Source organism: Mytilus edulis, chromosome 9 (genome assembly GCF_963676685.1).
Source record: "Mytilus edulis chromosome 9, xbMytEdul2.2, whole genome shotgun sequence".
NCBI lineage: Eukaryota > Metazoa > Mollusca > Bivalvia > Mytilida > Mytilidae > Mytilus > Mytilus edulis.
In genome coordinates this window covers 85,154,108-85,178,054 of record NC_092352.1, presented here as the reverse complement: position 1 = coordinate 85,178,054, position 23,947 = coordinate 85,154,108, and the positions used below count along the sequence as shown (strand labels likewise).

General features: G+C 31.5%; 3 protein-coding genes across 5 annotated transcripts in view; 2 read left to right on the top strand and 1 right to left on the bottom strand.

The window, feature by feature from the left end:
- Positions 1–1,606: 1,606 nt before the first annotated feature.
- On the bottom strand, positions 1,607–11,930 carry LOC139489234 (uncharacterized). Its single transcript, XM_071275457.1, has 4 exons — positions 11,816–11,930; positions 10,023–10,756; positions 5,997–6,449; positions 1,607–4,680 (listed from the first exon to the last, which is right to left on the bottom strand). Exons 2-4 carry the CDS (start codon positions 10,726–10,728, stop codon positions 1,715–1,717), a joined length of 4,125 nt encoding a protein of 1,374 aa, XP_071131558.1. The 5' UTR covers positions 10,729–10,756; positions 11,816–11,930; the 3' UTR covers positions 1,607–1,714.
- A 1,502-nt stretch (positions 11,931–13,432) lies between these two features.
- LOC139490233 (uncharacterized) lies at positions 13,433–16,951 on the top strand. The gene is made up of 2 exons (XM_071277084.1): positions 13,433–15,887; positions 16,791–16,951. Exons 1-2 carry the CDS (start codon positions 13,433–13,435, stop codon positions 16,949–16,951), a joined length of 2,616 nt encoding a protein of 871 aa, XP_071133185.1.
- A 631-nt stretch (positions 16,952–17,582) lies between these two features.
- Positions 17,583–23,947, top strand: part of LOC139489233 (IQ domain-containing protein E-like) — a 30,765-nt gene continuing 24,400 nt past the window's right edge. For 2 of the 3 annotated variants that reach the window (XR_011656170.1, XM_071275455.1), the window contains exons 1-2: positions 17,583–17,863; positions 21,536–21,592. Coding sequence is in view for 1 of the 3 variants with exons in the window: in XM_071275455.1 (XP_071131556.1) it covers positions 17,834–17,863; positions 21,536–21,592 (87 nt within the window). In the remaining 2 variants the exon portion in view is untranslated. Of the gene's footprint in view, positions 17,864–21,535; positions 21,593–23,426; positions 23,443–23,947 lie in introns of all 3 variants that reach the window. The other variant, XM_071275456.1, reaches the window with a different exon arrangement.

The window sequence follows — 23,947 nt, the reverse complement described above, 5'->3', positions numbered from 1 at the left end:
ACAATGGCCTTTTTTTTAAAGGTGTGTGTATATTACACCCGCAACATTTGTGCTTCATTGCTAAAAAATCAATGCTCGTGTTATTGGTTATGTACAGGCACCTACATCAGTTTGACGGCTGTTGTACCTTGAATATATGTAATAAATGTTAACACATATATTGAAAGTAAGTCAAGAGTATAGACAAGTCATAGGAATGCACACAACAAACGATACATTATTTTTTCTTCAATACATTTAAAATTATATACTAGTAAACTATATAGTCAAAATGAACCAGATTGATTCTATAAAGACATCCTAAAAATATGATAGAACCATTAAAATTTAATATAACAACACAAAAAATACAAATATTCTAAGCGAAATTCGAACCCTTTCTTCAAAATCATCATTCATTAGTATTTATGTGCTCTACTGATGGAGCCACGACGATGCTTATCCATATATCTCTTATTAAGGAGCTATATCGGTATAATTTAGCGATGTTACAATTTTTTCTTTTAACAGTTGTTTTTTATGTAATAAGGACACACTTAGTCTAAACCAATTTATTTTTTGAGGGAAAAATTAGTATGAATTACAACAAAAAACATAACTTTTTTGAGGTTTGAAATGTCCAACTGGTGGGAATCCCTGTTTTTCCACCTAAAAACACCCCAAATTCCGCATATTGGACTTTCATCCTTTATGAGGGTTAAATTAACTATTGATCACACATATCATAATATATGTAAATCGAGATATTGATCAAAACGCATTTTCATTTTTTGTTTTTATAGTAAATTTTATTCTATGGCACTTTTTGAAATTGGCCTTCTGTGAATAAAATTCCCGGCAAATTGGCCCTACCTCTTTTTTCAGTTAAATAATTTGAGGTACTTATTATGCATAACATGAAATCTTAACTTCATATTCTAAAACATATACGTATGCAGTGTGTTTCAATATGAAAATATGGGGTAAACGTCAATAAGAAAGACAACCTAGTGACATGTGCTCGGTTTGACGGTAAACCAGATATATGCGAGATTGTATCACGGGAGAAAGGAAGAAAGATCATTCACATTTTTTTCTGTCTTTTATGGTATCCATGATGAGTTTATTTATGTAAATACAAAATATACAATTTTCGAATGTAGAGTGCATCAAGATGAAAAATATTCCGTGTGGAACAACCCCCACATTGTATTGTCCTCTCCAGTTTCATCCCTCAAATTAGGCTTTCCAATCTAATCAAAATTAAAACCTTGCTTTCTATTAAACCGGTCTATTCATGTACCGGACCGGGAACTTTCTTTGTTTGATAAGAAATTCTACAGTGCCGTTATACACATGCATGTTGTTTTCTGAGAGTCCCCGCCCGCAAAGAAAGAAATAGCCTAACTCCCAGGATCCTATATTCCTGCATCACGTGATTTTAGCCACGTAGAGCTTACATTAGAATGATAACCGAATGAGGAAAGTAAAAGTACAATTTAAAACATGGCAACTACAAGAAAATGGAGTTTTTTTTGGGCAAAGGGTGCTGGGAAATTTTTTCTGTGTTCATAATATACATGAATATTTGCCACTGCCCCATGACTATATAAATTATAACCCAGAGTTTTCTGTTTATCAATATTTGTGTCAAATACTATCATTAATATCCCACCTAACATTAAGCAATTATGTGTTTGCAGAATTGTGGAAGGCATTTGTTATTACTACACTTTTATTCTGTCAACATCAACACTATATATTGGTGTCCACTGTCCATGGCGATTTCTAACGGTGATTTGGTATCGTGTCGGCTCATAGTTTTGTTCGATCCACTATCTAACAATATACGTACAATTTCCTCGTGACCAAACTCACAGGCATAAAACAACGCCGTTGTTCCATCTTCTTTTTGAATGTCTATATTAACCTTATGTTTCAAAAGTAGCTTGATGATTTCAATATGTCCAATAAAACTAGCTAGGTGCAGTGGATATGAACCAGCAAATAAATCAAAAACATATTCAGGCGTTGTTTGTTTAACACGCCTAACAAAATTTTCTGATCCATGTTCAATTACATCTTCATACCAGTTTGTTTGAATTTTTTCCAACGTTGTCCATGGGTGATCTAAAAGCAATTCTATAATTGATTGTTTATTATATAAGCATTTACTAGAGTTTGCACCTTTTGTTAATAGAATCTCAGTAATTTCTGTATAGCCTTTGTATATAGCTGTAAGAAGTGGATTATCACCATTGACCATCTGTGTATCAATGTCAGGGTTATGTTTCATTATAAGACGGAGTAAGTCAATTCGATAAAAGTTGCATGCGATCATGAGAGGAGACAAACCATCCTTCATGCATAAATTAACATCAGGATTCTTTTCCAGCAGTTTAACGACAATATCAATATCATTGTTTTCACATGCCCATAATAAAGGAGTAGCACCCATTCGATCACAAACATTCAAATCAGCATTCTTCTCCAGTAATGCACATACGATTTCAATTTGACTATTATAACACGCCATGATCAGTGGATTATCCATATCACCATTAAATTTGTTCACATCAGGATTCTTTTCCAATAATTTCATTGCGATTGCTGAATTCTCATTTTCACAAGCTAAGATTAACGGAGTTTTACCATCTTCACCACAAAGATTAATATCCGGTTCCATCTCCAATAATTTGGTAACCACGGCTTCATCATTTCTTTGACATGCCCAGAAGAGAGGACTTATTCCATCTTCATTACACATATTAACATCAGGATTCTTCTGCAACAATGCAGTTACAATGTCTTGGTAACCGTTGGCACATGCAGTGAATATTGGAGTTTCTCCATTTGTACTGCACAAATTGACATCTGGATTATTAGCTAATAAAATATTGACAATATCTGTATAGCCCTCATGACAGGCAGCAAATAGCGGTGTGATGTTGTATTTGTTACTTAGATTGATATTAGGTTGAACAGTCATCAGTGTTACTACGATGTCTTGGTGACCATTTTGACATGCCATTAGCAATGGGCTCATTCCATTGTGATTGCAAAGATTTACATCTGGTGCATTTGCTAGCAACATATTCACGATCTCTAGATAACCTTCCTGACAAGCAAAGAGTAGTGGACTAGTTCCTGTTGTAGGACATAAGTTTATATCCGCTTTTTTCTCCAACAACATTGTTACAATGTCTTTCTTACCATTCATACAAGCCATGAAAAGCGGAGTCACTCCATTTTTATTTTGGAAATTAACATTTGGATTTTTTTCTAGCAGTATTTTCAAGATATCTATATGACCTTCCTGACATGTAAAGATGAGTGGTGTGAAGTAATCATTTCGACACTGATCTACATCAACATCTCTATTTAAAAGCCACTGAACCATATCAAAATAACCAAAAATACATGAACTTATCAAGGGAGTGTTTCCCGATCCAGGATCTTCTTTACACACCATAGTATCTTGTGTATTGGCTAGTTTGACTTGTTTTGATCTGCTAAGTTGTGTTAGATAATCAGTTAATTTTTTTCTAAAGACCGATTTTCGCATATTACTACATTCGAACAGAGTTCCCACATTTCCAGAAGACCAATCGTTTTGAAATCTTTCTAAATACAGTTCTAAAAAGTCATCTGGTATGTTGGTAAGGAATTCATTGTTCTTTTTGTCTAATGTTGAATTCCAAACGAAACGTGTGTGAACAAAATTAATATCCCCATGTTCTATTAAACATTCAGGCATTTCCCTACAAAAGAACTGACCCAAAAAGTCAAAGAGTTTATCGTGTAATGTACTATATATGTTATTTTGTAAGCATACAAATGTGTCGATTAAAGTGTCCATTGCCTCCTTCAGTTCCTTTTTTGATGTTGCTCTATTCAATCCACAAGCATCACAAGTATCTTCTAGTATTGACAGCTGGTCTTTTTTAGATTTCCCCTGAAACCACTGTTCTTTCAGCTTGTTGTTGAATATCACACACAAAGCAAGACTGCATATTTTTTGCCTCCCATCGACACCCTGTGAGTATAAATCATCTAAGTGGCCTTTGTAAACCTTAAAAGGATTTGTAAAAAAGTTATTTATATTTACACCATCTTGTTCATGGTATAATGAACATAAAAGCGGGAAAAAATCACATAGAAGTGATATTTCATCGATTTGCTCAGCATTTGTTCCAATATATATTTCTGCAATACTTACTTTTTCTTCAGATGTAAGACAATGAAAACTTGAAATTAAGTTACATTCACTTTCTTTGAAAGGAGATAACGATTTGAATTTAATGTCTTTGAATATTTGCAACCTACATGATACGATAATTTTGCAGCTCTTGTCAGCAATTATCATATTAACAACGGGCATAAGTTGTTGCCATTGTTCTATCTGCTGTTGGCTGGCCACGAAATTTCCACATAGATCATCGACAATGAAGACGGTATGTTTACCAGGTTGATAATATTCTCGAATATCTCTTGGTTGTAATACTGGTATTATCATGTATCCTTCGGTTTGCAAGATAAGTGCCACGTGTCTAGCAATGAACGTTTTCCCTACACCTGCGCTGCCTGTTAATGTTACACAGCTTTTTTCCTGTAAAGACTTCATGACGTAATCAACTGCTCTTGTTGACACAAACTTTTCATCTTTAGTCTTCCATATTTCAATCTGATTTTTTATTTGAACTGAAAAAAAAAATCGAAAAAAGTAGTAATGTTTTTTTTTAAAATTTCAAAATTTATACGTATAACTCGATATTCGTACAGTTCGATAAACGTGAATATTGAATACGCATAGAACATGAGTATATTATTATACAATAGTTAACCCGAAAATGTAAATGAATGACCGTGCAACTGTGAATCCTTTAGTCGCCAATCATATATATTTGAAGCACATGAAATTGTTATGAGGAGGTCATTATACTTATTTAGAAATTATCGTATGTATAAAATTAGTTTGCAGTAGATCATAAATGTAAAAACTTGTAAAACCAATTGCAAAGCAGCAAACATCATATCAACCATTATAGTCAAATATAATGAAAATAAAATGAAAGAAGTTTTTACTGCGAAATATATCAATTTTTATTTCTGTAAATGATAATATCAAAATTTTAGACTCTTTTAAAAGATGACCTCGCTATATCCCATGAAAGCTTTCCCATAAAATCAACTATTCCTTTATAGAAACGGTAGAAAAGTTATGTGTAAGACCCTTTTTTGTTTGTTTAAACAAATCGACGGCATATTTTATTTGAAATCTTATGCCAAATGCTTATAAAGCTGCAAATAATACGCGTACACGAAACCTTTTAAATGAACATGTAGACCAGTTGCTCGTCCGCTGAATCTCTGTTAAAATATAACCTGAAGACAAATGCTTATAAAGCTTCATATGGTTAGTCGAAAAGAGTTTCGGTAGGTATAATGTATCAAATTTATGCCCCTAAGAAATCCTAAGGATTTCAATTCTTTCAAAGTTTTTTGGGGTATATAAAATAGTGAAATAGTTCGGTCCTCCCAATACAGAGAGGTCATATTTGATGTCGGAATTCTACATGAAAATATCAATTTATTTATTTAAAATGATTAATATACATGATATATGTACAACATTATTATCAAAAAGATGTGTTTTACTATCACAGTAATCTTTGTTTAACATCTGTTAACAAAACAAATGTTAGAGTAGATAGAGGAGCAATCAAATCAATTTCAATGACAATGTCAAATTTAGACAGATTTGTTGGTTTTATGGTTTTCCCTCATGAATGCAAGTAGTGAGTCAATCTAAAGGAAATAGTAAGACTAAACTGTTAGTGATACCATATACACAGTAACACTTATGTAATATTTAGAAGCATTGTTAAATAAATTGTTGAACTAATATGTTTTAATTTTGGATTTCAAAAGGGTGGAACGGATATTGTATCGCGTTGGTCCAAACCATAGGAGGACATTGTACTCTATACCAAAAGAAGAAGTAAAAATTACCATACCTTTAATATGAGGTTGGATCGAGTCATGTAATAAAGCATTTAATTTCTCGATTTCCAGGAATATAGTTTGGTGCTTCTTTTCTATGTTTTCAAACATTTTGCTGATGTCTTTTATTGTTTTTTCAAAATCAGATATGCTAATGCTTTGACTTTCCATTTTTAACTTTATTTCTTTTATGTTTGTTCCTATGTTTTTTTCTTCTTGTTGTAGTTTTTCAACGACATCTTTAACATCTTTCCTTTCCTTGTTTACATCTTTGATGTCTGTTGTTATCTTTGTCATTTGTTCAGTCAAATATGAACTTTTTGATTCTAATTCAGTTGTCTTTTGTTTGAAAACTTGCTGAAGTTCCAATTGCTTAGATTCTAGCAGTGTTTTCTCTTCTTGAATATATGTTGTTGTTCTTTTCACTTCTTCCATTTCTCTTTTCAAAACTATTTCTTGTGTTTCGCCTATATAAAACAAGCAAGTGATGTGTTATATAAAACAAACAAGCGATAAATCTAATAAAGATTGTGTAAGTATAACATTTAAATAAGTACCAATAAATTTGCATGAAGCGACGTCTCTCGCATTCAGATTTATCAAATAATGCACGAGGTATGGTAAATGTTTTAGAAAACTCATAACTCTGGAAATGTTATAAAATGTACATTAAACAGTTCTACAAAAAGTACATAAAGTAAGGATCCGAAGTAAATTATGGTTATCGTTATGATGCATAGAAAGTTCTTTAGTCATCTTGATTTACGATATTTAAAAAAAAATTGAATATCAACCTTACTATGATATATTGTCAAAAATAAGGCAGGAGAAATGTTTCCACTACTCAAAGGTCGAGATCAAAGTTTCTAAATAGAGGCAACATTAGTATACCGCTGTTCGAAAGTCATAAATCGATTGAGAGAAAACAGATCCGGGTTACAAACTAAAACTGAGGGAAACACATCAAATGTAGGAGGAAAAAAACGAAACAACAGAAACATTAAAGTGCAACAAAAAAAATCGACAATGAAACACACACAGATACAAACTAAGAGATAACAACATTTTTTTTAGAAAAAATGGAGGGTTGAACCTGGTTTTGCGGCTAGCCAAGCCTCCCGCTTTTATGGCAATGTTAAATATAACACTAAAATGATAACATTACATGAGGACTACAATACAAATAAATGAACGATTATGCAGGACAGAGAAATACACAAATTAACAATACAATAGAACATCACGACATGCTAATATACTGACTGACTTTAGAAACGCAACACTAGATTATTCTTTTTAATTCCATTTTCAAATATGCATTTTTTGGTAAACAAACTTATGAACAGAAAGTTCATTCATTACTTCAATGTTAAACAAATAATGCCAGTTCGAAAGTTAAATTGATTACGTCATTTTTTATGCTCAAATATTGTTGTATACACTGAAATCCTGAGTATCCCCTTACTTTTGAACGTGTTACCGTCAAAAGCAATGACTTCTTGTAACAAATGCCAAAATGATTGTTAAAACGTTCGACCAGTTCTGTTCGGCACGTTGTGGGTTCTGTTTTGCACCATCTGATTTTCCGTTGTTCCACCCATTACAATGGGTTTTGGCACTTAAGCGGTTGAAACTTTAAGGGTTTAAATGTTTTTCTGCAGTCGATTCTTTGGCAGTTCAGTTAATGGGAAACATGTATAGCATTAATCTGTACCAAATGGCATTCAGCAATTTCATTATCAGTTGACGTTGCGGCCGAAGGCCTGTCTTGCAAATGACGTCGCATAATCAAATTCTATTGACGTTGCATTGTCAGTACGTGTTGATCTGGTCATTGATGATCTTCAACAAATCCCGTCTTCCGGTATCGTTGTTGGAAGGACAGTAAGACGAGTTTCTGACGTCATATTGTCTGGTTGCAGCACGTTCACGTTTTCCTGTTTGCAGTATTCTAAAGGGTTGATTCATTTTTTTATTCCTAAGTCTTGGAAATATTGAGATGAAACATTTTTAAACTGATTTAAGTGTGATAATATAATAATAAACGAGCCTTCAAAGTTATTTATTACTATACAAATTAAATAACGAGAGTTGATATCAAACAATTTCAGATTTTCACAAGTTGTTAAACTTTTTTCTCTTGGGGTCAACACTTAATGTGTCAAACTAAAAATTCCTCGAAATTTAGATCTATAGTCTTATGCAAATTTCAGTATGACTCCACGTGTCCTTTTCTGGTGTCAAACTTTAACATCAGACATTTTAAGACTTTTTGTACGCTCCAGAATAAAATAAAATTAAACAAAAAGAAGATTGTGAGGTGAAATGTTTGATTGTTTTGTATATTATTGAAGAAATCACATATGTCCGTTGCCATAGACAAAATGTACATCGTCTTAACCTTTGAAAGTCAGCAATGACCAAACGAAACAGCCAATTGAAATGTCATAATTCCGTCTTGTGATACTGGATAAGCCAATCAAATTAATACAGATTTTCTTATCAGTAAGTCTAATCGTATCACACTCCGTGTAGTGTACTTCGAGAAGTATCTATTCATGCAAGAAATAGATAATAGACACAACCATAAGAGAATATTTAATTCAAACCAACATAATATTATAGAAAAGGGAGGTATAAGGTGTAACATCACTAATTCCGGCCCGGCCAGAACTTAGTACATATTTAACACAAAATAGTTCCTACGCATGAGTGTAATTTTCAAAATATGTAGAATATTTGGGTATTTGTGGTATTAAATGAAAGTTTAAGAACTAGTGATCATTATAGAACACTTTTTTACTTATAGTTTTGTATATTAAAGAACTGCACTAAATTTTAAAAAGAGGGTACATTTTGTCTGTTTGTCAAATCTGCAGTACCTGTTGTGGTACATCCGAAGTTCCGGGAACCAGTTCTTTCTTATATGCCATTAAAGGTATGTTGATTTTTTCAGTACAAGACACCATAAAGTGTTGCTTTGACATGCAATGATTGTCACTTTATTTGAACTTAAAACAAAAGAGGTGTACCTGATTGAAATAGAGGAATTTAACATAGAAAGCAATGGGGCTATGAATTAGTACTAGTGGTGTACTTCCATAAGAAATATAAAACTCTATTCATTTTAAGATCAATGTGTCCACGGCCAATAACGTATGTTTCTATTGAAAAAAACAAATTCAAATCCCTATTGACTTTTAGACCAATGTGTCGAAGGTCAATGTCATATAGTTAAAAAATTAGACGGCAAAAAATTGAAAAAATGGTTGTTAGATAATAAACCTGGGCGCATTATGTGTGTTCTGAATCCCTGAAACACATGAAACATGGCAACTATAATGAAAAATAGATTTAAAAAATGGGGTTCTCACATTGCTTACCATACATCAAAATCAATCTTAGATTATTTTTGGAAATTGTTACATTCTGCGGACTATGTGGAAAACTTCAAAAGTTGTGACTTAAAAGATCTTTTGATTTTGTGTGTACATGATTCTTTCCAATTCATTGTTGGCGTTTGCTTTTGTTTCACTTCCGTGTTTCTGTTGTTCTGTGGTTTCCTATAATTGGTGTGTTTCGCTCGGTTTTATTTGTCATCCGGATTTGATTTCTCACAATCGATTTATGACTTTTGAACAACGGTATACTACTGATGCCTTCAATTTTCCTCGAATGAGACATCAACAAATTTCAACTTAAACGAGAAATACGAAAAGTGTCCCAAGTAAAGCAGTCACATTCTATGATCTGCAATTGATTTGTAAATTAATTAAACTATTATTTTATTTTATTCTTACAGAAAATCACCTAACTACACGTACTAATCATACCACATGTGTATAAAAAAAAGTCATGCGTGTACTGATAGAGATGCATACACATATACAAAAACCAAGCATTTTTTAAAATTTGGTATGCATACGAAAGATACTATATTATTTATCCATATCGAGTATACCCGTTTGTGAATAATATAGGAACCGTTGGTTTTTTTTTAACAACGAAAGGTTATGACGCTTGGCAATAAATGCACTCACCTTTAGTTTTAATATCTGTAACACTATCTCTCATCACATTTATTTCTTCTTCCATATTGTCTAGTTTCTCAGAAACATCTTTCTCTCTTCGCACAAGATCGTCTAATCTTTTGATATATGTTTTCTCCGTTTCTTCATCCATACAACAATTTTCCAAGACGTTAAAATTGTTTACAAAATCACCTACCGATTTACCAAGGTAAATTTCGAGCCTACCAGCTATATCTCTGAACAAATTAAAATATTGTGCTAACTCAGTGGCTGAAACGGACGAGTTACCTCTATGGAATATCTCATTTCTTACACGTCGAATTCGTTCGACATCATCGCCTGCTGTGATTTCTGATTGTTGAGGTGGATTTTTATAGTCCCATCCCTGAGTCGGCTTTATAACTAAATTCAAATTTCTTACAAGTTTGTATATCAGAGGTACATCAAAGTTAGCATATCCATTCACAATAACATTGCTGATCATATTCCACTCGTGTTGCCTAAGTGTCCTCGATAAAAATGGATTATGTGTTACATGACTGTGTAACAATGCTGTTGGTTCTTTAATACTTATCAGATCTTGTAATATTTCAGGCAGAAGTTGCTGTGCTGCATGACCGATTCTAGCATAGTTTGTCAGTTGTGTACTGCCTGGTGAGGAGTGTTGGGTTTGGATTTTCCCAACTGCAGGCGTGACGCAAGAAGTTGTCGTCATTTTAAACTATCTCATATCATTCTACGAACTGAAGGAAAAAAGGGTCTTTCTAAATACAATGTACCAAGCTAACATGTGTAAAGAAAATCTGCACAAATAGATGGACAGCAATAGAGATTTAGATTCAATTTATACAGTAAGCTACACATATATGTTCGTGTTGCTTATTCTTTAGTTTTCTATGTTGTGTCATGTGTACTATTGGTTGTCTGTTTGTCTTTTTCATTTTTAGCCATGGCGTTGTCAGTTTATTTTCGATTTATGAGTTTGATTGTCCCTCTGGTATCTTTCGTCCCTCTTGCAATACTCATATCGAGTATGTGGTCTGTGCAATGTTTATGTGCTCTTTTGAAAATAACTATGTGCACTTTTAGTATTTCATGTTTTTGTTTTATTTCAATTCAATGAAAATAACAGTCGTTGGTAAAGACTAGCAGCTAGCTCATGACAAAATGTTCGTGTAGATTTTTCACACAATAATATCAATATGGTTAACAAACATAATGCCTGTCATTTTTTGGTCCTACTAAAAAGCGCCCGGGAGCGCCTGGATGAAAAAAAGCGCCCGGGAAGGAAAAAAAGCTGCCGGGAAGGAAAAAAAAAGCGCCCGGGAAAAAAAAGGCACCTGGGAGAATGAAATAAGAATATTTATTATTACAATAAATGTTTTCCTAAATAAAAAAAAGTAAGCATTGCTTGTTTTGTTCTTAATATATATTGGGATCTGCACGATGCTACATCTAAAGTGTGTAGATAGTGTTGTTGCACCTTTTACATTTTACAAAATGTTCTAGATTTCAAAATAAGTAAGTAAATATAAATAAGAATATTAGAAGAATCATTTTGTCCTCGATCAAAACATACGTATATTTCGTTGTTCAAAATATTGTATGCAAGTAAATTCAACCAACTTGTCATTTTGTATACATTTTGTGTGTTTAAAATGAGTATAAATTTATTGATAAGTGACCCGCCTTTTGATTTTATAGATCGTTGGTTAATTACTTTCACTTTTTTCGTGAAACTTTTTATGAACTTCTTTATTGGTTGGTCATCTGTTGATTCACTATTCTAAATGTTACTTTACCTTTTTGAAAACGTAAATACAAATTATTTCAAAACTTCAAAACAAACTATACAAACTACTAAAGAATTTTCCACAAGGAAGTAATATCTTTTGATTGACGTAAAACATTGTAAACAGAAATCTGCGGCCGCTTCACACATTCAATAAGTAATCTCGGTATCAGTGGTTTGTTCGAGATATCAGATTGAATATGATTTTTTTTATAAACAGTACCTAAATAGTACCTAAACAGTACCTAAACAAAAGATTTAAGCGACATTTAGAAATTAAATTACTTAAATTCTTCGTCTTTTGAAAAACAAAAGTAATATTACAAAAATTAGAATAAACGATCGATCAATTAATTTATTAATTTGAAAGAAAAAACATTTGATTCCCAGAGTTCATAATGTGATACAAAGGAGGGTGTAACTCGTTTAATTTGATTTTGTTTACAAAATTTTAAACTTAGATCGAGGTTTCTTATTTGGAAAATTTATGTCTTTTGATAAAAAAAATAATTTTAATTTTTTTTTTTTTATTTCCAACTATTAAAACATATACATGACATAAATACATACAATATAACATGCATAATAAGATAAGATAAGAATTTTATTAATCTAATCAAGAACCCATAAAGGGCATCATTTTACAACAATATTATGCACAATATGATTGGAAAAAGCAAAACATATAATACATGTAAGATATATATGCAATGTCATTATTATAAGTGCATCATTCGTAGTTGGAAATATTTGACATTTTCTATAGAACAGATCAAAGAAAAAAGTTCAAAAAATTTATAAAAAAGTCAGGAGCCTCTGGCCATTGTTAGTCTTGTATTATTTTTAATTTTAGTTTCTTGTGTACAATTTGGAGTTTAGTATGGCGTTCATTATCACTGAACTATATATATATTTTTTTAGGGCCAGCTGAAGGACGCCTCCGGGTGCGGAAATTTCTCGCTGCATTGAAGACCTGTTGGTGACATTCTGCTGTTGTCTTCTCTATGGTCGGGTTGTTGTCTCCATTTCCTTTCTCAATTTTACTGATCAAGGTCATAACGTGACAATAATATTTTCTTTTGAAAAATGATGTGTACAAGAAACTGACAAAATTATAAATACCTCCTCTGTCCACCACACAGAAAACTTGATTCGCGGTTTTATTAAAGACGAGCTGCACATATACCACAAGCTTGAATTAGGGAACGTACATAGGTTCGGTACCGGAGCCCAACCTGGAAAACGCGGACGACCTAGACCTATCGTCGCAAGGTTTATTTACCACAATGATCTGGCAATGGTTATGTCAAACACATATAGACTAAAGGGAAAACAATACGGTGTGAATAAACAGTTTCCAGAAGCCATCGAGCAAGCCAGAAAAAGTCTCTATCCTGTTATGAAAGAGATGAAAGCTGACGGACATCGTGTGAGACTTGTTAGAGACATACTTTATGTAGACGGAGTAATTTACAACCACCAGACTTTAAATTCTCCACCGCCTAACAATCGGAGAGAATTATTAAATACGCCTGAAGACTATCAGTCACGTAAGAGACGACGAAGGGAATCGCGAAATTCAACAGACCACTCATAGGGAGCCCCAGAAAAGAACAAGAGTAATGGTATGACAAATTTACATGACAGTGAACAATGTTTAACAAGAACGAGTAACTGTAAAATTAATATGTTAACTTTAAATTGTTGTGGTGTTATTAAACGTATGCATTATCCAGAATTTATAGATATGGTTCAGAAATTTGATTTTATTTCTCTTGTTGAAACTAAAACAGATGATCTAGATAAGATAGATATTCCAGGATTTATTTTTCATCTGAAAAATAGAAAAAATATATCAAGGGTTAAATCGGGGGGAATAGCTTTCGGCTATAAGTCACACTTGGAAAATTTTGTAAAGCCAGTTGAAAATTTCAGTAGTTTAGTATATTGGTGGAAAATTTCTTCCGATTTACTTAAAACTGACCAAGATGTCATGATAGGAAATATTTATATCCCTCCAGAAAATTCTGTATATAAGGTTCCTGATGCTTTTAATGAATTAGAACAAGAATTTTTGAAATTTTCTGTAGAGTACAAGTATATACTTTTAAATGGTGATTTTAATAGTAGAACTAGTCGAGATGTAGAATATATTGAAATTGTTCATAGTCAGCATGATATTGTTGATACTGATAATGTAGATATTTTAAACAATCTAGAATTATATGATATGTCTAAAGTTAGATGTAGTATGGATACAAGTAAAAACGCTTATGGTAACATGTTGTTAGAAATGTGTAAAAACAATAATATAATTATACTAAATGGTAGAGTTAATGGTGACAAAGAAGGCAAATTTACTTGCCGTCAGGCCAGTGTTGTTGATTATTTTATTTGTACTTATGATTTTCTATGTTTCGTTGTAAATATGTATGTTCAAGACTTTTCCAAGCTTTTCTCAGATGTCCACTCTCCGTTAATATTATCTTTAAATTTTGGAGATGGTATTGAGGAAGATGTGCATATTGCTGAGAACAGCGTGGAAAATGCAAGAGAAGTAAAACGGGTACAAAAATGGGATGTTGAGAAAAAGAATGATTTCGTAGAATTTATCGACAAGGACAAAATTTCAGATTTGGTTGCCGAATTAGAATCAGTTGACAGTAACCATTTATCTCAAGGCAAAATTAACGAAGTAGTCGAAAAAATTAACGAATTAGTCGAAAAAATTAACAGCATATTATTGGATGCTGCAGAAAATGTTCTAGGTACATATAATGCTAGCCAAGGAAATCGTACAGGGAAAAAAATGGGCAAAAAGGGGAACAAACCATGGTTTGATAAGCAATGTTGGAATAAGAGAAAGATTTACAGGGGAGCAAAGAGAAATTATAGCAGTAATAGATCAGAAGTAAAAAGGGAAGAAATGAAAAAGAAAGAACGGGAATATAAACGCCAGATGGATAAATCGATGAGGGAATATAGAAAAAAATTTCAAAAACATATGAAAAACCTGAGGACAAAAAATCCGAAGGAATATTGGAAAATTTTAAATAGGGGAGGGAAAAGAAAAAAACCTAATATAGCATTAGATGTACTGTTTGATTTTTTCAAAAATTTAAATAACGCCGAGAATACAAATGACGTCACAACTGAGCCGAATGACATTCAAGGTGTAAATGAAGTTTTGAATTCAGAAATTACCGCAGATGAGATTATTAAGTGTATACGAGACTTGAAAAACGGAAAGGCTAGTGGCGATGATTTAATAATCAACGAATTTATTAAAAGCACATCACACATTTTTATACCCGTTTATGTGAAACTTTTTAATATGATTTTTGATTCTGGTACTTTGCCTGAAATATGGCTTATGGGAAATATTATACCTTTTTATAAAAACAAGGGTGACCAATCTGATCCCCAAAATTATAGACCAATTACTATACTCAGCTGCCTGGGAAAACTTTTCACATCTGTTTTAAATCTTAGATTGAGTTCTTTCTTAGAGGATTATTTATTATTAAATGAAAACCAGGCTGGCTTCAGAAAAGGTTATTCCACAGTAGACAATATATTTGCTATTCACATCTTATTTGAGTTGCTAAAGAGGAAAAAGAAGAAATTAAATTGTGCTTTCGTTGACTTTGCAAAAGCTTTCGATACTGTTTGGCGGTCTGGTCTTTGGTCAAAACTTATTAAACATTCGATTAACGGGAAAATGTATAACGTTATTGTCAACATGTACAATAATATCAAATCACGTATTCATTTTGGATCAGATTTTTCTGAATTTTTCCCTTGTTCCATTGGTGTTAGACAGGGAGAGAATCTCTCTCCTTTGCTTTTTTCCATTTATCTTAACGATCTGGAATTGTTTTTACAGAATAATAATATAGAAGGTTTGTGTACTATCTCTGATGAGTTAGAAATAGAGTTAAATGTTTATTTAAAATTGTTTGTCATTTTATATGCTGACGATACTGTCTTAATGGCAGAATCTCAGATAGATTTACAGAGACAACTGGACTCCTTATATGAATATTGTGAGTTATGGAAACTAAGAGTAAATGTGAAAAAAAGTAAGATTGTAATTTTTTCACAAGGTAGACTACCGCAGAATATTGTTTTTAAGTATAATAATATAATACTAGATATTGTGAGTGAATTCACTTATCTTGGTGTATTACTGTCTAGATCAGGAAATTTTTCAAGAGCTAAAAAAAAGCAATGTGAAAAAGCAACACATGCTATGTACGATATTATTCGAAAAGGAGTACATAATCTGTCAATTGAATGCCAACTTGATTTATTTGATAAAATTGTTAAACCAATACTTCTGTATGGGTGCGAAGTTTGGGGTTTTGGAAATAATTCAATAATCGAGAGGGTTCATATTAAATTTTGTAAAATATTACTTCGAGTAAAAAAGTCTACTCCTGATTTTATGATTTATGGTGAATTGGGAAGATATCCATTTGATATTTCAATTAAGTTACGAATGATAAATTATTGGTTCAAGTTGGTAACCGGAAAACCTGACAAATTGCCTTTTATTTTGTATAACTTAGCAAATGCCAAATATGGCACAAATATTTTATGGTTAAAACAAGTCAAGTCAATTTTAGACACGTGTGGCTTGTCATATGTATGGGACAATATCTTTTTTGTAAATAAAACATGGCTACATGTAACCATCAAACAGAATTTAATAGATCAATTCAAACAAAAATGGCTAGCAAGCCTACAGGAATCACCAAAAGCATTAAATTATCGTTTATTTAAAGATACTTTGGAGTTTGAAAAATATTTTAATATTTTGGATGATAGGCAAATATCCTTATTTTTTAAATTTCGAACTTTGAACATGAAATTTCCAATAGAAACTGGAAGATGGCAAAAAATAGAAAGAGAAAACAGAAAATGTGTATTATGTAATTCAGATGCCATTGGTGATGAATACCATTACATTTTTAATTGTTCAGCTTTTGATAACTGTAGAAAACAATGTATTGCATTTTACTATAGAAATAGCCCATATACATTGAAGTTTTATGACTTAATGAATTCAAAAAAATGTTCAGAACTGAACGAACTATGTAAACTTATTAAGGAGATCAATAACAAATTGAATTTTTCTGGGTGAACAATTGTGAATGCCTCTATCTACTTTCGTACATTATTTATTTATGTAATTTTGAAATATGTATAAGTATCTCTATACCTTTGTAATTTGGTTTGTGAGAATAAAGATATATATATACCAAATCCCAACATAAGAAGACTTTGGTCCTTTATTAAACGGGTATTATAATTGAGGTTTTGGGACATGGGGCTCCTAATTTATTCAAATACACTCAGACAAAATGTAGACTGAGCACTTCCAATTATAAATAAGACGATTAACTTTTTCTAAGACATTACCTTTAAAAGAAAAAAAAAGTGTCTCATAATAAAGTTTTAAACAAAATTCATAATTGACGGTTATTATTCTCGTCTCTCAGGTAATTTATCTGTTCACGTATTTAAAACTTTTTAAAATAAGTACATGTTGGTCTACTTTATGACAACAGAAAATGGTGTTATTAGCTAGATCATAACATAAATAATCTCCAAACACCTGCAAAAAAAATTTGCGCTTTGGCTCTTATGTCAGGATCTTTTCTACAGCTTATATATTTAATAAATTTTGTGAATATCAAGCGTGGGAATGAATTGGTGCAACAACAATCTTTTGCGCATCAATGATCTGTAAACCCAATGTTTTTCGGAAAACCGGAAGTTTGAGTAGAGATTAAAAGCTTTCATGGATGCAATGTTTACAATTTTTTGAAAAGTTCTTATTATTTTGTGATATAAAGAAGAAATTGTTGAAAATAAGTGGAATACACAGTTAACAAAGAAATTTACAGTCACTTGACTTTCAGAAAAATGTACAAGTAATACCCGAAACAGACACCTGTCTTCGCCCGACATCAACAAAGTGGTCGTCAAGCCGGGTTTTGCTGCTAAAAACACTTTATAAAAAATGAAAACTACTGAAATGCCAAAAAGTCGAGTATGTAACATTTATAACGTTGTTTTAAAACTGATTGGATAATTTAATCTGTGTATTGTAGCTTGTCGTTAATTCTGTTTTGCTTGATTCAACATGACTAGTACTTCGCATCATGGTTGAGTTGATCAGACTGGGGACAAAATCTGGTTTCACATGTCATTTGCCATAACAGTACCTGTTTGCTCTTGGTTTATTTGTCTTTATGTCTGTTCCAACTGGGTGCATTGGCAAGGATTCTTATTTTTTGTTGATGTGTAGTATTGACCAGGGATGTGGAAATGCTATGCCCGACTCGCCCGACTCATACATTTTTACACCCGGACAAGTAATTATTTTTGTCTTGGTTGCCCGTGGACAAGTAAAATAATATACAAGACAAAGTTCAAATTCAGCAAAAATATAGGATTAATTTCAAAACGTATAAAGAAGTTTAATTTATGAAAGATGAAATATGTGTATGCAATGGACAAAAATATTGCTATGAAAAACAAATGTGAACATCAGTTTCTCAGAGAATGGCAGACTACGCGAATGAATTTTATTTTTACAGGACATTCTGTCTGGTAAGCATCCAAGCTTTACCAGACCGAATGAAATTTTACCAGACCAATTTTTTTTTTACATCTAATTGAAAATTATCCAACAAAAAACAACAAACATATGACTTTGTTGTGCCCTACTCCTCCCCAAAATGCACAAATTAAAACAAAATGATGTAACAAGAGGGGATATTGTTATGAAAGTTGTGCACAATTGCTTGAATGCATTTCAGTGAAGAGTAATGTCCCATTTTATTGGATTTTGACAATGTTTGTGAACTCAACATAATTTAGAGTTTCTGTATAAAATATTATTTCCTGTTTCTTCTTTTTTTTTCATATATCTTTTGGTTTTCAATTCTTGTGGTTATATTTCATAGCTAAATTTTGTGAACTGCTTGGATTTTTATTCATTTATTGTATTTAAATCGGCAAACCCGGAATTATCCTTATCCGTTCCCAGAATCTGATCCGGTTTTATTTACATTTCCGGTTGTGCCAATGATGGCATCCATTGTTGTTTTTGACAGTCAGATATGTTTTTACCCGGATTTACACCATGTACACATTACTGGTTGTCGATGTTCGGCATAAAGCTAGCGGTTGAACAAAATAAACATCGCTGTGATAAATAATAAAGATGAAAATGAATTTGAGATCGTTTGGCAATTTTGCTAGAATGTTCCATGAAAAAAAACACCGGACATTCGGACCGGAATTCAACAAAATTTTATCAGACCGATCCATTATTCACCGGATTTGTCCGACGGTCCGACGTATTCCGTGTAGTCTGGAATGGAATGCTTTTGATATATTACTTAGTTAAGTACAAACATGTATATACTTTACATTTAATATTATACATGTTATAAATGAAAATGCTGTATTTACTATACTAAAAAAGAATTCAATTTCTAGATGAATTATATTGAAAACTCATCACACTACCCTCTTTCTCTTTCTATCTCTCTCTCTCTCCGGTGTTCAAACTGCTTAACTCTTTATCTTATATTTGTATATTTAAAAAAAAAATTGCTTCCTAATAGAAGATGTATTGATTAGATAATATGTATAGATTTATATATTATATATTGCTATTATATTTGTGTATATTATGTTGTAAATTGGAAGTTATAAATAATATAAATAATAAAAAAAAAAGAAGTTTAATCTATGTAAAAGAAACCAATAATCAGCGAGTAAAAACATATATATATATTTTTAAAAGTATAAACATCAATGTTCATGACGATAAATATTACATAACTCCGGAAATAGATCAATTACCAAAATGAGTAAAAATAAGTATGCAAGCCCAAGTCGCGTAATATTGCATTTGGCTTTGTCCATTGACCCGGGATCGTCGATTATGTTTTATCCACTATTCACTATTAAGTGCCATTTCTTAAGATTTTGAATCAAGATTCAGATTGATGAATACTTTTTAAATAAAACATCGGGCAAGCAAGACAAAAAGAATGACAAGTCTAGTCGAAAGCATGAAACGCCAACAGAGATGGTCAAGGTGTATATAAAAAAAAATACGGAAGCGAGAATATCAGACATCGTGAATATCAGATTAACCCTTGGAAAGAAATTCAGATAATAAGTTTTGTTTTTGTCTTATTTATAGATCAAAGGCAACCTTATGTGTTGTCTAAGTGGTAAATAGAAGTGTTCAACTACACCAAGAAAAAACCAAATGTGTCAGTTGATAGAAATATTATTTAGTTTCCATTTCTTCACTCACTATCCTCTAAATTTAGTATATGTAGTGTACATGTACCTACTGGCTACAATTTTTATTAAAAAACAATGCTGCAAACTTGTCCTTTACATATCATTTCATTTAGTTGATTTGCTTTTGAGTTTCTGTCCCATTGATGTTATAAACCTATTTCCAACATTCCTAATTTTTTACACATATAAACCACTTGATTTCACTGATTTGTTTGGGATGCAAAACCGTGCTAAGAATCATATATTAGCTAACAATAAAATACTACAATATTTATTTGGACCATCAGGGCAAGTAACTTTTTTTCCGGACAAGTAAAATTTACAGTTTTACTTGCCCAGGGACAAGTGCTCACAACAAATATTTCCACACCCCTGTTGACTTGTATACTATACATGCTATAAAAAGTGTAATATATTATTTAAATAGCAAATCATGGAAATGTATTGCCTAAACTTGCTAAAGAAGCTTTAAAAAGGAAGATGCTTATAAACGTAAATGTATTTATTTTTGTACTGATTCTGTTATGAGTACTGATGATTATTTTGAAATAAAGTAAATAACCTTGTTTTTCATATTTAAATTCTTGTAGTTGCCCAAGTTTGTTAATGCCAATATTGGAAGAGTTTGTGAGGCTGACTTTCACATGGTTATTGGCTTAATTTAAATATTGTAATTTTCTTCAGAATATTAGTAAAAGGCAACATGGGCAAAGGACAAACTTTTTTGTCAAATTTGATAAATATTTTCTTTATAATGATAATTCAAAGTTATAAGAGATTTTAGTAATTAACAATGATAATGAGACATAGAAGTTAACAACTACATGTACATGTAAAGTTCGTTATACAAGGAGAAAAACCCACACTGCATAGTCGACTATAAAATTCCCAGAAATGAAAAATGAAAAAACAATTCAAAAGACGAAAACTAATGGTCTGATTTATGTAAACAGCAAAAAAACAACATCTTCTGAATTACAGGCATCTGACTTTAAGCTTGGTACGTCACATGCATACAGAATGTAGTTGGGTTAAACATTTATTGTAAGCGGGCGACAACCCTCCCCTAAACAGGGACAGTGATGTAAAAGTACAAGTACAACATGTATATACACAAACTATTAAAGACAGAAACTAAACATGCTAAACATTGCTAAATTGAAGTACAGATCTGAAATTTTCAGTGTTGTCAGTATAATCATGATAATGCCACGAATAAATTGAAAATGCAAATGCCCAAAAAAACAAAAACATCCTGTACATCATTATCATGCATACATGTAATGTGTGTAAGTTACTATTTGCTAGTGAAAGTGTTAGTTTTGAAAATTTTATTTTATTTATTTATTTCCATTTTATTTTGTAAATATATATATATTTGTAAATCTTTTAGGTTTATCAACTAGATGAGTATGAATCAGGATCAGACATAGATAACACAGAAACATTGGTTAGTACATGTTTAGATTTATTTTGTTTATTTTGTTCCTTATCATTTGAAATTTTTTTTTCATTCAAACATTGTCAAAAGAGTAGTTTAATTTTGCCATGTGACTGGAGTAATGTTTAATTTGATTTTAAGTATGATTTTTTATTTTTTGAATGCAAGCAATTCTATTATACATTGTATAATCGCTTAACATGCTTAACAAATATCTAATACATACAATGTATTACTTTATTTGATTCTTAATCTGGGTCTAAATGTTAAAATTCTATTTCATTTTCTTCACACGAACATCTCTCAATTGCCACACAAATATATTCATGTCTTTCTTTTGATGTAAGATATATACATGTATGACTTTCTCATAAACTTTAACAATGTGGGCTGATAAAATGTCTCGTCTGAATAGATTTAAGCAAACTTCGCTCACACACATGTTTTAACAATAAAATCAAGAAGAATTGGCATTACCATTGATTACTACTCCCCTCCAGAGACCAAATGCCATAGAAGTCAACTATAGGTCACCAGAATCACATGCATTTTTATAATATCTTATATTTTTGGCATTCATGATACATTTATTTATATGTTTTGGGATTCTTTCTGAGTTTATCTATTTTTTTGTGCTCGTGTGTTTTTAAGAAAATATTAGGGTGGTAAAATTAAGTTTTAAATTAAAATGTTTGTTCTAAAATATTTTGGGAAAAAAGCTAAACCAGGCTGGTGGTTTATTTGTTTGAACTGTTTTACATTTTTCCATGTCAGAATTTTTTACAGCTGACTATATTGTATATGGTATGGGTCTACAATGAAACTAACTATATTGAAAGCAATAAAGTGACATATAGCTGCTTAAACCTGTTTTATTTAGACAGTGTTAAATAGTTGACATAATGCATGTGGCAATATTGCCATTTTATGTATATAGCAAAATGAAATTATTTCTTGATAGGACAACACTGATGGTTTAAATGTAGCACTATGGACTTTAAATTTAGTAGGGCCACCCTATTCTTTTTGGAGCTCAATACTATCATAAAATTGAGAATAGAAATGGCATGACTACATTTACATTTATCTAGCCCAATAAAAATTGTTTATAGAGCCTCAGGCTACTGGTTCCCTGCCGATGTCCCACAATGGCATTGCTGATCAATTATTTTACAAATTCTTAAACATGTTAAATGCTAAAATCAATTAAGGTAGATAAGGTGTCTTTGTCCGTCTTGGATTTGGAAAAACCAGAAAACAAGGTCTAGATCTTAAATAGAATGTGCAAATTTTGAGAGTAGAAGGAAATTCATGTGTAAGAACTTTCATTTCAATATAGAAAATGACATGTTTTATCATATTTATGGTTGTATTTTACAAAAAACAGAAACTTTTGATTGATTATTTTTTTTCCAACTTTGCCACATAAGGGGAGGCAACTCAAATGCAAGGGCAGATAATTCAGATAAAGGTACTTTTACAATAGAATGTGTAAGGAATTTACCTATTTTATTATGTAGCAAGAAAACGGGTCTGGTGACCCCATTTTTCTATTTCTTAACTGAAAGCTATCTTCTCATATGTTATCTCAAAATTCTATGGTGTAGTTTACGCTTTATTGCAGAAAGTTGGGTTTTCAACGCATAATCTATTCAAAATCTGTCAATTTTGAACACTGTAGCGTGAAAATAGGCCCTGTGACCCATTTTTTTTTTAAAAAAGCATGATATAAACTACATTTTGGCAAATCATTAAAAAATTCTATCGATTATAATTTAGACACCCCATCTACCTTAATAGTAGTTGGATGGATTTTTCAATTATTATATTTAATAATTTGTAGGTTTAAAACTTGGAAGGTATGAGCTGCAATTTACACTGGAAATTATCTGCTGCATTAAATAAAACACTTTTCAGACGAGACATACACCCTTCAGTAATGCTTGGTGTTTGTCTGTTCACTGCTTTATTTTCTCCCCTTATGATATATATACATTGTACATCATTTTAAATTATACATCTTTATACTGATACTAAAATCTTTCTCCCACATATAATCCAGAGCATATATAATTCTTACAGCTATTTCAAGAGAATATGCATTAATTATGCTTATAGTGTTTAATCTTCAAGACAAGACTAAGTTTTATAAAAGAGTTGAACAAATCTAAAGAACATATATTAAAAATTGGAGTTTATCTTCATTGTTAATAAATATTTTTTTTTATGTTTAATTTAATTTAATTTGAAAAAAAAATCAAATTGAATGGACATAGATATTGAGTTAACTAGTATTGGAATGAAACTCAAGTAACATGATCATGAATAAATGTCTATAAATTCAATCTCAAAGGAATCTCAGGG